The 13,166-nt window shown below is 41.1% G+C and overlaps 1 protein-coding gene across 1 annotated transcript in view; it reads right to left on the minus strand.

The window, feature by feature from the left end:
• Positions 1 to 1,152: 1,152 nt before the first annotated feature.
• The window catches only part of prop1 (PROP paired-like homeobox 1), a 134,501-nt gene continuing 122,487 nt past the window's right edge, over positions 1,153 to 13,166 (minus strand). Inside the window, exons 4-5 of the mRNA XM_041207335.1 lie at positions 7,305 to 7,546; positions 1,153 to 2,669 (exon numbers count right to left, since the gene is read on the minus strand). Of these exons, the coding sequence (XP_041063269.1) occupies positions 2,274 to 2,669; positions 7,305 to 7,546 (638 nt within the window). The 3' untranslated portion in view covers positions 1,153 to 2,273. The remainder of the gene's footprint in view (positions 2,670 to 7,304; positions 7,547 to 13,166) is intronic.

Below are 13,166 nucleotides of genomic sequence, written 5' to 3' on the forward strand. Positions count from 1 at the left end.
TTGTACAGATGAGTGGTCATTCTGAATAGCTAACTCATCCTCTAATAGAGAGCTACAAGTTTTGTTTACAGTATTGATTTCTTTTACTATTTTCTCTCTCTAAATCAATCATACTTTTGTTGCATAAAAATGATTGCTGTCATCAACCCAGAAGTAGAGGTAGAAAATCGGTTAGGCTCCATGTTCCAGTTGTTAATAAATACTCAAATAACAGCCTGCTCTCAATGGAAAAATGATCATTTTAGGGGAAATGTCATTGGCCTGGAACTGTACCACCATATAAGTTGTCACCCTTTGGAATTCAGAGAAACTGGAAAAAAATATCAGCAATTACAATATTTTTTGTTGTAATGGAAATAAAGTCATTTGGTTTAATGAGAATTACTTGGAGCATGGAAAGAATGTTAACTCAGTTTTATGATTGTAAAAAAAAAAAAATTTATGGAGGCTAACTAGTGTTTTATGAAGGTTTATAAACAAAGGCATAATAACAAGTTATGCTAAAGTTAGGGATTCCAATATCCATTTAACAGCTTTTTCAGCATGTATACTCGAGAGCTGAGGTAATGCATTTTTCTGTTGTCTCAATTTCATCTTTAAAGGAAAGAGAACTTAAGTGAGGCACTATATCACAATTTCTTCAATGAATACCTGTTTAACTGGATACTTGAGAGCTGGAATCAATAGCAAGCCCTGAATATCTGAACTCTCAAACTTCATGTGTGTTCTAAGTCTTGGGATATTTTGTTATTTGAAATCGTCTAAGCTAAGCAAACCACTGATTTATTTTGTGGTATTCCTTTTTTTCTCTTAAACCTGATTTGCTCAATTTGTAACTGAAATACACAATCAATTGATGTTGTTATCCACTAGTCAAAGGTCCAGATTTACAGTGAATTTATTAGCAAGATTGAGCTTTTTGTTTACCCATTGATAAAACTTTATTCACAAGTTCACACCACTTTGTAGGTGGTGATGGCTTACCTGCGAAGGTAGTTTATTTAGCTACACACAGAAAAGTATTGAGAATATAACATTTGACTATTCCTATCTATTTATCCTTAACTTTCCATTTTGTTTCTAAAGAGCTTTCGCTGGTAATTGAGACAACAAATATTTGGAAGAAAATGAATAATTACAAACATGTTTGAATAAATGTCATGTGCTTTTTTTTATGTACACCAAGTTCTGCCAAAATCAACATTAACATTCTCAACTGAAGAATAAATTCTGCAAGGTGCTCTTATCGTAGGTTCTTAAAGAGGCTCGAGTCTAATGCCAATAAAATATTTGAAAAGAAAAATTCAATTTCTTTTGTTTCACTTTATCAAAGACTTTTTACTAGGAAAAAGAAATGAAGGTATGCCATTGAAAATAAAATACTTGATTTTTGTCTCATTCTATGTATTATAGTGAGTTAAATGTGAAAAGCTGTTTTTAATTATGTCAATTGAAGCCAAGAGCAAGTTTTTGATAGAAAATACTTTCAAATTACAACGGCTGGCTGGATCTTCTAATGAGCTAAGATGCTTTCCATAATCTTCCATTGCATTTGTCAGATTTCTGAAGAATGTTAGCTAGCAAAATATTTCCATTGTTGATGGGAATAGAAACAGCAGTTATGAATAAATGTTAACTAAAATTTAGTTTGATGTAGTTTTTAATTCTCTCTATTGTAGCAAGGAGCTAAATAAGCTTAACTACTATAAACCTTTTTTTACTACTATTATTTAAGCAATTTCTGGTATCTTTTGAAGGCAAGTAGAAACCCAAGGAAGAAGGGTTTTATCCAGGAGAATCATCTGCAATATAGAAAACTAGGAAAAATATCTGGAGCAAAATTAATTTCTCTTTTCACTCATTTTCTATATTTTATGGCATCCAGATTTTATGTACATTTTATCATTGTTATCTGAATAATATGGCGGGGAGCTCAATTTTCTTCAGGCAGCAATAGTATAAAACACAGTCGCCTTCTTGATAATACACGAGAACCACAACTATTTTTGTTGAAAACACATTAAGCAACAATGAACAAGAAGCCTATAAGTTTTTAAATTTTAACATCATTCGATCTTTTTCTAATTTGTTAACTGGAAATGTCCTGCATGATGTTCGCCAATAGGTCAACTGAAAAGCAAATATTGACTTAAGTACATTTGCTTAAATGCAGTTTTCTGACAGTGCAGAGCTAGCAGATAATCAGGGCAGAGGGTTACATAATGCACCTTGATTTTACTTCGGAAAGTAAGAATGACCTTGGCAGCTAGCGGTTAGTTCCAGTGTGCTGGTGTATCCAGACCTGGCACAGGTGTCAGGGAGAGCATTGATGAGGGTAAGCCAGTCGTGGGAGAGTTAATGGAGCGAAGAGGACTGTACCAGTCGTCATGCTGCCGCGGTGGAGGTGGTGCGGAGGCCAAGTGTGCATGAGTGCTGGTGCAGGTGAACTGGCTGACAGCTGCTGGAGAACCATAGGCGCTAGTTGCCATCGAAGAGAAACGCGGTATGTGATTGATGGCATGTGGATAGTGGTATGGCCTGGCAGTAGTAGAGACGGGACAAACACCCGGTATTAGGCCACTACAGGCCGAGATAACAGTTGGAGGGATTGACTTCTGAATGGCTCGTTCTTGTTTCCGATGCTTTGCGCGTCTATTTTGGAACCACACCTGAAAGAAAATGAATTGAATCAACAAGGAGCATACAGTAGAACTGTACCCTTATTAACATCACTAGTCTTAGCCCCAAGTTTATATTGTAAAAAAAACTGATATTCAAGACTCACGTAATTAAATTAAGGTGGTCCCTCTTGGACATGCAGCGGAAGATTTGTGGTGCCCTATTCTGTTAAATCCCTGTTTCAGTTGGCTTAGTTTCAGCAATAGCCCTGCATTTCCTTTGGGAATCCCTAAACTTTGGCTCTGGTCAACCTGTACTAAGCTTCCTGGATTTTGATATATACTGAGAGAAATGCAGCATTCCCTATAAGGCAAATAAAAATTCTGCTCGAATATGAATTTCTCAATAATGTAATTTTACTAAAGCACAGCAATGGTTTTCTATACAGGTCAGACATCCTACTGGGGTTTTACCTAAAGGGTTATGTAAAATATGCTGAAACCATATCAAATACACTTCATTTCGCACTTGTAGAACCAAGGACAGCTCGGTTGAAATGTTGCTTAAAAATGGTGTTAACGAAGCAGTCATCCTAATAAATTATCCTGTTATCCTCTTGAAATAAATCAGAAGTCCTGATGCTACATAGCACAAGGAGTTGAAAAGAGTAGAATTGTGGTAGCATAAGACTAAGTTATTAATGGTGGAGTTGAGGATCCAGGGATATACAGGAAATCAGAGACAAGAGATCCAGTGACCATGAGCTGGAATGTATGACTGATGGAGGTTGCAAACTGAAGATGGGGTGAGGCCATGCAGAAATTTGTAAATGAGGACAATGATTTCAATTCCAATGCATCTGCAAGCATTGAGCTAACGAAGTTAGTGATTATTCAAATAGAATAGGATATAGGCCACATAGCTGGTGTGCTTTACTCTAGATCCTCTTCTGTCTCTAAGTTCACTTTTCTAATGAGACCCACTTCCTGCTCCCTTGATCACAGTCCCACTAGACTGCTGACCACATAACTTTGCTTCCTGTGCTCTATGCTAGCTGGCATTGAAAATGGTTCCTTTCCTCAAGTACTTTTCTTTCAAAATGCTGTCAGGTCAGTATCCCTCAAAAGTAAGGACCCTCAGCTCTTCTGCCCTTTCAAACTATCACCCCATCTCCAATATCCCTCACCTCACCAAAGTCATTGAATGTGTTGCAACCTCCCAATTGTTACCATCTTTCCTGCAACCATATATTTGAATATTTCCAATCAGGTTTCTGGCTCTGCCACAGTTCTGAACTGACCCTAATCAAAGTCACGTGACAGACCATGTGACCATGGTGCACTATCCCTAGTCACTCTCATGAATTTCCCCAAGGACCCTTAGCCCCCTTTTCCACATGTTGCTTTTTTGTCAATGCAATCCATAGACAGTGGTTAGTTTCCCCATGTACACAGATGACACCCAGCACTTTACACCTCCATGCTTCTGTGCTGACAGGCTGTTTGTCTAAGGCAACATTTCCTCAATTGGGAAAATGAAAGATGCCCTATTAGCCCCTACACCACCACTGCCTCCAAAATTCCATTACTTGCCATTGATTCAATTCCCCTTTCATTCCTCAGTCTTGGGTTGAATGAGACTGTTCACAACCTTGGCATTTTATTTAACCTTGAACTGAGCTTTCTTTGCCATATCATCTTGATCATAAATACTGCCTACTTTTACCTCCAAAATATTGCCTTCCTCTGTCTCTGCAACCCTCATCCATGCCTTTATCACATCCTAACTTGACTAAAGCAATGCTCCTCTGGCTGGCCTCCTATCCTTCAAAAAATTCATCCAAATCTCTGCTGCTCATCATCTATCCCTCACTGAGCCTCACCTACCAGTCACTCTATTCTTACTGGTCTACATTGGCTCTGGTTTCTCGTTCCTCTAATTTAAAATTCTCAACCTTAGGTTTATATCTTTTTTTAGTCATGACCATTCCTATTTCTAGCCTCCTTCAGCTCTACAGCTGCTTTAAAACCCGCCGACTTTGACCTCTTGCGCATCCTTCCTCCTTTTGTCCCACAACTGGTGACTGTGCCACAGACAGTTGAACCCTGCATTCTGAAGTGACCCCCCTATACTCCTTCATCTTGGCCCCCTTTTTAAAACCCTCCATAAAATTTTGACCAAGCCCTTCCTAATATACCTTGGCATAATTTTATTTTTTGATTGTAATACGCTTTGGGACATTTCCCTACATTAAGATTGCTGTACAAATGCTAGTTGTTGTCAGCTGAATTGGAGATTGTTTACAATGGAACTCACGAGACCAGTAAGGAGGGTGTGGGCAAAGGTAAAGCTGGAGCTAACAACAGCTTGGAAGGTTTCAGCAATTGTTTCATGACAGCAGTTCAGGCATCAAGTAAAGTGTTAGAGATATTGTCCTTTCTGAGCCTGAGTAAAAGTAGACATAGCATATTGTATGTACAGAATACCTATTGCTTCAATACCAATGAAATACAGCAGACTAACTTTCAGCCAAACAAATCCAAGATTTGCAACCAATCCAAAAGTAAACTCTTGCCAATCGTTACTATGTTAACACAGCAGGACCTCAGGATTTCAACAAAATAACCAGGTTCCTGCCAAAGAATTTTAACTCAGCGACAGTGAAGGAACAGTGATATATTTCCAAGTCAGGATGGTGAGTGGCTTGGAGGGGAGCTTCAGATGGCGTTGTTTCAATGTATTTGCTGCCCTTATCCTTCTAGATGGTATTTGTTGTGGGTTTGGAAGGTGCTATCTAAGGAGCCTTGGTGAATCTCTGCAGTGCATTTGTAAATGGTACAGACTGGTGCCACTGTGCGTTGATGTGGAGGAAGTGAATGTTTGTGGATCTGTTGCCAATCAAGCAGGCTGTTTTATCCTGCATGGTGTCAAGCTTCTTGAGTATTGTTGGAGCTGCACTCATCTCAGCAAGTGGAGAGTATTCCATCACAGTCCTGACCTGTGCCTTGTAGATGATGAACAGGATTTAGAGAGTCAGGAGGTGAGTTACTCGCCACAGAATTCCTAGCCTCTGACCTGCTCTTGTAGCTACAGTATTTATATGGCTAGTGCATTTCAGTTTCTGGTCAATGGTTCTGGTCAAATGTTAACGAGAATGGTTCCAGAGATGAGACACTTCAGTTATGAGGAAAGATTGGAGAACTTGGCTAAGAAGATAGATAGAAGTTGATAGCAGTTTTCTAAATCATGAGGGATCTGGAGATAGTAGATAGTAAGAAACTATTCCCGCTTGTAAACGGATTGAGAACCAGAGGGCACAGTTTTAATGTGTTTTGCAAAAGAAGCAAATGCGTGGTGAGAAAAAACATTTTCACATAGTGAGTAGTTAGGGTTTGGAATGCATTGCCTGGAAGTGTGGTGGAGGCAGGTTCAGAGGCACTCAAGAGAGCATTGAATGATTATTTAAATAGAAACAATGTGCAGGGTTACAGGGAAAAAGCAGGAGATTGGCACTAAGTTAAAATGCTCAGAGAGTCATTGCAGACATGATGGACCAAATGGCCTTCTTTCACACCATAACAGTTCTGTGATTCTGTAAACCCCCCAGGATGTTGACAGTGGGAGTTCAGCAATGGTAATACCATTGAATTTCAAGAGGTGATGGTTGGATTCCCTCTTGTTGAAGATGATCATTGCCTGGCACTTGTCAGGAATGTTGCTTGCCGCTTGTCAACCCAAGCTTGGACATTGTCCAGATCTTGCTGCATTTGGATTTGGACTTGGACTGCTTCAGTATCTCAGGAGTTGCAAATGGTGCTGAACATTGTGCAATCATTAGTGAACGTCCCCACTGCTGATCTTATGATGGAAGGAAGGTCATTGATGAAACAGTTGAAGATGGTTGGGCTTAGGACACTACCCTAAGGAACTCCTGCAGTGATGTCCTGGAATGGAATTGATAGACCTCCAACAACCATCTTCCTTTGTGCGAGGTATGACTCCAACCAGTGGAGAGTTTTCCCCCTGATTCCCATTGACTCCCAGTTTTGCTAGGGCTCTTTGATGCCACACTCGGGTAAATGCTGCCTTGATATCAAGGGCAGTCACTCTCACCCCTCACCTCTGGAATTCAGCTTCTTTGTCCATATTTGGGTCAAGGTTGTAATGAGATCAGGAGCTGAGTGACCCTGGCGGAATCCAAACTGGGCGTAAGTGAGAAGGTTATTGCTAAGCAAGTGCCACTTGATAGCACTATTGATGACCCCTTCCATCACTTTACTGATGACAAGATTAGACTGATGGAGTGGTAACTGGCCATGTTGGATTTGTCCTGCTCTTTCTGTACATTACATACTTGGGCAATTTTCCACATTGCCAGGTAGATACCAGTGTTGTAGCATCTATGGTTATACATTTATAAGAGTATATCTTATTGCAATGTGTTGCCAATACTCAAATGAAAGGATGTTAAACTTACAATAATACATATTTTTCAAAAAGTTAAAGGGTAGAATTAGAACTATTTCATGTATAAAAAGGTCAATGAACTGGAGAACCATTACTAAGTCATTAACATGAAAAGTAGAATACAAATATATAACAAAAATCTATTGCATGGTTGCACATTTTATATTTAGCATTTTAATTTGGCTTATAGCTCTGTTTGAAAAATCTCGAACTCTGACCTGGATGCGTGCCTCATTAAGTTTGGTGATCTTGGCCAGCTCCTCTCTACAGTAGATGTCTGGGTAATGATTTTTACTGAATGTGGCCTCCAGATGTTCCAGTTGCTCTTGACTGAAGGTGGTCCGATGGCGCCTGCGTGCAGGTGTTGGGTAGTGAGCCTGCCCATGTACATTGCCTGGCAGCAGGGAATTCCTTCCTGAATTTGAACTTCCTGGGAACTTCTTGTAGACACTGTTATCAACTGAAATGGAAACATTTTCAGATTACTGCTTTCAGTATGTTGTATTGCAGAAAGGCCACACATTGAAATCCTTCCTTATTAAAGGTGAAGTGCCTTGCAAAGCAATGGGGACCCATCATGCATCATGAAAATACTAGGGCAAGGGTTTGCCTTGTTGATACTCTCTATTGTAAAATCATATGTTCCACTGCAGAGGCTTCAAGTGGAGAAGCACTTTGTCTTTTCAAGTACATGTTCAATTCCCTTTTCAATGCTCATTAGTTCATAATTAAAAACAAGACGCAAACCTTAAATATCCTGACCAAAGCCTAGAAATTATTTAATGTAATATTATTGTATGAATTCTCAACGCAATTGCATATCATTATTTTCTCTGCTGCTTAAAAGGATGCATTAACTCACTTTTTCAAGTCATTTGCTGAGTTTTCTAAGGATCTGTCAGAGGGTCAAGTCCTGAATGTGGTAAAAAATCAACCACAGTGGAATTTGATACCATCCTGTCCATCATCAGTGTCTTCAACTGAAGTCTGAGCATGGAGATTCCAGAACTACAGGGTAAAGGGTAGCTAGTTTTGACCAGTGAGTGTGAGTAGAATGATTACAGATCCGAATGTACAAACTCAAATTGAATGATATGATTGTTATGCTACATGATTATGTTACTGGCAGAAACACTGAATATTTTGAGGTATTGGAGCAATGCCTGTCTGCTTTTGCTCTGGCCTTTAATCATACTGATGAGTGGCAAGAACCTGGTTCATAGGTGAACATTGTTCTATTAGACTCTCCAACTTTTATGGTGCAGCCTAAAGCTTATTTTGAGGAAATATTTCCCAAATATGTGATGTGCTCCATGGTGTTGGGGGTAGTATATTTGCATGGATAGAAGATCGGATAACAAATAGACGACAGAGAATTGGGATACAGGGGTGCATTTTCAGGATGGCAACCTGTAACTAGTGGAGTGTCACAGGGATCAGTGCTGGGGCCACAATTATTTACAATATATATTAATGACTTGGATGAGGGAAATAAATGTACTATTGCCAAGTTTGCAGATGACACAAAAATAGGTGGGAAGGCAAGTGGTGAGGATGAAACAAAGAGTCTACTGAAGGATATAGACAGGCTAAGTGAGTGGACAAAAATGTGGCAGACAGAATATAATGTGGGAAAGTATGACGCTATGCACTTTGGCAGGAAGAATAGAGGAGCTGAATATTATTTAACTGGAGAAAGACTGAAGAAAGCTACAGCACGGAGGGATTTGGGGGTCCTCTTGTATGAATCCCAAAAAGCTGGCATATAGGTTCAGGAGGTAATAGGTAAGGCAAATTGAATGTTGGCCTTTATTTCAAAGGGAATGGAGTATAAAAATAGCAAAGCCTTGTTAAAACTATACAAGGCACTAGTTAGATCACACATTAGAATACTATGAACAGTTTTGTTCCCTTATGTAAGGAAAAATATACTGGATTGGAGGCTGTCCAGAAAAGGTTGACTAGGTTGATCCTGGGGATAGAGGGATTTTCTTATAAGGAGAGGTTGAGTCAGTTGGGCCTGTGCTCCTTGGAGTTTAGAAGAATGAGAGGCGACCTTATTGAAATGGGGAGCCTAGCATTCCACCAATGTCCAATTATTCTGTGACCATTGCTGAAGAACTGCAAATCTGAGATAGTTTTGCTAGAGCTGCCACTATGATTTAATCCTAAATCACTCATCCATCTCTCCTCTATTCCACCCCTCCAGGAATGTTAGAGGATGGTTATTCGGAGGCAGGAAGTACCCTCTCCACACCTGGCTAATGACACATCTCCAAAACTCCATCACATCTGAGCATCATAGGTACAATGGAGCCATGGGCCAGAAGTTAATGTCGCCCATGCAGGCACCCAGCACTCCTTACATAGCATTAAATAGCATTTAATAGCATTAAATGTCAGGAGGGGTTCCCGCATTGAAAGATTATGCTAGGCGGGCATGCACATGTGTCAGAATGTGCCTGCCATTAATTAAAGGCCTATTGAGGGGCCAATTGACAGGAATTTTGAGAGGCCTGTTCAGTTTCATGGTTGGCGCATGAGCAGGTACGAATCACATAGTTTCAACTTTCTACATCCAGGGCAGGTTAAGAAGCTCAGAAGAAATGGAGAAGTGAGAAGGTAGGAGTTTCAATGTGAGTTGTTAGTCTGAGCATTACTGATTAATTAGTGAAGCATTCTGTTCATTTTCTATGTAGTTTAAGAGGCTTAAATTGTTCCAAAGGCTTTTACATACAGGCCTCATCATAATAAGGGTTAAACCTCTGAAAAGTATAAGGTTAGAAATAGGCATCGTTTATTCAGCTGGAAGCACTTTCTCAGATGAGGAGGAGGGGGCAAGAAGGGAGAGGAGGCCAGCTGGCCACAGACAGTGTCATGCAATCTGCCCTTAAGACCAATGAGCACAACCTGAAGGGGTCAAAGGCCAGCAAGCCTTGCAAGGGAGAAGGGACAGGAGAAGGTGCCAATCCCCTGCCAGAAATTTCTACAGGCTGAGATTCAACTATCTTGAGATGACCAAGGTGCAGTGCTGAAGAAAGATCCACCTCTCAAGGGAGACAGTAACCTTAATATGTTACGTGATAGGTGCCAAGATAGCTTCCAACTGTGTGCATGGGCACCCAATGCCAGTGGCGCTAAAAGTAACTGTTGCCCTTAAATTTTATACCTTAGGTTCGTTCCAGGGGTCTGTTGGAGATCTGTGCGGAGTGTCACAATCTGCAGCACACAGCTGCATATAGCTTGTGACAGATGCACTGTTCAGAAGGGTCGTATAAATTAGAAGACAGACAAGGACGGCCAGGCAGAGCGCTCCAGAGAATTTGCAGCTATTGCAGGCTTCCCAAGGATTCAAGGAGCCATTGATTGCGCACATGTGCAATCAAGGCATCTGCTGGAGAGCCAGGTCTTTGTAAATCGTAAGGGGCTCCATTCTCTGAACGTCTAGCTAGTGTATGATCACCAATAGCAGATCCTGCAGGTTTGTGCCAGATATTTTGGGAGCTGCTGTGAATCATACATTCTCTATCACTCCCAAATGCCAAGGCTGTTCATAGCCCTTGCACACTTGGGATGGCTGGTTGCTGAGGGATAAGGGATATCCTCTCAAAAAGTGGCTAATGACACTGACCAGACATCCAAGAACACCCATGGATGAGAGGCACAACAGAAGCCATGCCTCCATGAGAACTATCATTGAGAGTACAATAGGCCTCCTGAAAATGTGGCGTCATTGTCTGGACCACTCTGGAAGATCCCTGCAATATCCTTTGGAACATGTGTCTCTCATGCGGTTGTGTACTGTTCCGTGCACAACCTGGCTCTCTCATGGGGATATCAGATGGAAGATGAAGAAAGTAATGTGCTTCCAGAACCTGCTGAGGAAGTTTCTAGTGCTGATCCGGAGGAAGAACCTGCTCAACCACAAGGTCATAATGATGATCCAGCAATAAGGCAGCTTTTGGGAGCCGGGGAAACCAAGGAGGCTTTGATTCAAAGGAGCTTCCAGTAGACCTCCAAAGTCAAGACTCCAAATCATTTCAAAGAACCGGACACTTGATTGCTTGAAAGCTCATGAAGCCCTCCTGGCACCATCTTATCTTCTGAAATACACTATCTTGTCCAATCGATGCCTTGCTCTGAGTTGCAGGCATCCTACCTTACTCTCACAAAGGCATTTGAAAAGAGGTCACATTTTATTAATGTATGATGGCAATATACAGTCAACTCCCACCATTCATGACCCCCTCTATCGTGAATTTACTTACTCATACGAAAATGTTTGTATACCTGATCGTGGTTTGTGACCCCAAATCTTCGCCCATCCACAATTTAACATTTAAATCTTTTCACCTAACTGCACATGGTTTGCTGTTATTTGCAGGATACAGTAACTCCCAACCAGTATTTTGCAATACATGTATGGTACAGTACTTTAAAAACAAGTGAGTCAGAGCCAAGCAGAAAATGTCCCAGGAAAGCGATGGCACTTGAACAAAAAGTCACAATCTTAGATAGACCGAAAAATGGTGCAAGTGCTACCATGTTGGCCAGGGAATACTCTTTCAATGAATCCACAGTCAGATACATTAGTCAGTCTGAAGAAAAAATAATGCCCAGTGTTAGCGTTTCTGGTAGTTGTACTGTCAAGTTAATTTTTCTGAGGAGAGGAAATGGAGAAGTTAGTCAACGTGTGGATAGAGCACCAGCATCAAAGGAGGACCCCAGTTAATGGTCCAATCATTTGAAACAAAGCATTTGAATGGTGCCAGCACAAGAGAGTAGTAAAGAGGGTAGTGCTGCTGTCACCCACGATAACAAAGGTGGTGCAGAAGGTGCCTCTCCTTTGACTTCCAAAAGGATTCTCAGCCAGCACAGGATGGTTTGATCATTTAAAAAAGTGTTTCAGGCTGCATAATGTGAAGTTGGTGGGTGAGGCTCCTTCAGCTGGCCAGCAGCTGCAGGAGAGTTTCCCAAGGTGCTACAGGAATACACTGAGGACAAAGGCTACCAGGCAGACCAGGTCTTCAACACAAACAAAACTGGCCTGTTCTGGAAGAAGATGCCAAGTAGGACCTTTATTCAAAAGAAGAAAAGACAGCTCCTGTATATGCCAATGTGATTGGCTTTAAATGTAAACCAATGCTGGTTTATACATCAGAAAACTCACGTTTTTAAAAGAGAAAAATAAATCTCATTTGCCAGTCTTTTGGAAGGCTAACAGCAATGCCTGGGTTACGGCAGTCATATGTGAAGACTGGTTTGCCAATTGCTTTCTGCCAGAGGTCCACACTTAACTGAGGGAAAATAACCCATCTTTCAAAAGTCCTACTAATCCTCAATAATGCACCTAGGCATCCACACTCTCTCATGGAGACCCATCTAGATATTGACATTTTGCTTTTACCCAACCAATGGACCAGGGGACTCCAACAGTTCCTCAAGAAGTGTGACGTGCCTTCCCCAGTGTGTTCAACCATCTGTGCCAGAGTGCATAAACCCACTGAAGTGCCTGTATCTGAGGTGGCGCAAGGTACAGAGAGAGGATGTGATGCAGGTGCATCTGGCCGTTCGTCTTCCTCAGGTGTCAATGGATGGCCTTTCAGATCATTAAGTGGTCTTGGGGATGATCCATCTGATGGAGGAAAAACAACTGTGAGTACAGATTAGCATTTAAAGTTCAGAATATATGCATGATTCTGAAATTAATAATCTAGCTAAGCAAATACTTCTGAATGGGCAGACATAAAGGAATAGTAGATTTCACTTGTCAGCCTTACACCCATTGCCCTCTAGTTCTCATTCACTCTCACAATCTTTTCTGTGTTCATTTCACTTTTACCCTCCTCTGAGACCCCTGTCTCTCTGCGACCAGTGGATCTCGCTTCATGCTCGCATACCGGCTCCAGGATCTGCTCCTCCATCTGCTAAATCAGATGGAAGTGGTCATCAACAGTGCTATCAAGCAGCACTTCCTCAGCATAACCTGCTCACTGATGTCCAGTTTGAGTTCCACCAAGGTCACTCAGTTCCTGACCTCATTACAGCCTGAATCCCAGAAGTGAGCCGAGAGTGACTGC

Source organism: Carcharodon carcharias, chromosome 2, assembly GCF_017639515.1.
Source record: "Carcharodon carcharias isolate sCarCar2 chromosome 2, sCarCar2.pri, whole genome shotgun sequence".
NCBI lineage: Eukaryota > Metazoa > Chordata > Chondrichthyes > Lamniformes > Lamnidae > Carcharodon > Carcharodon carcharias.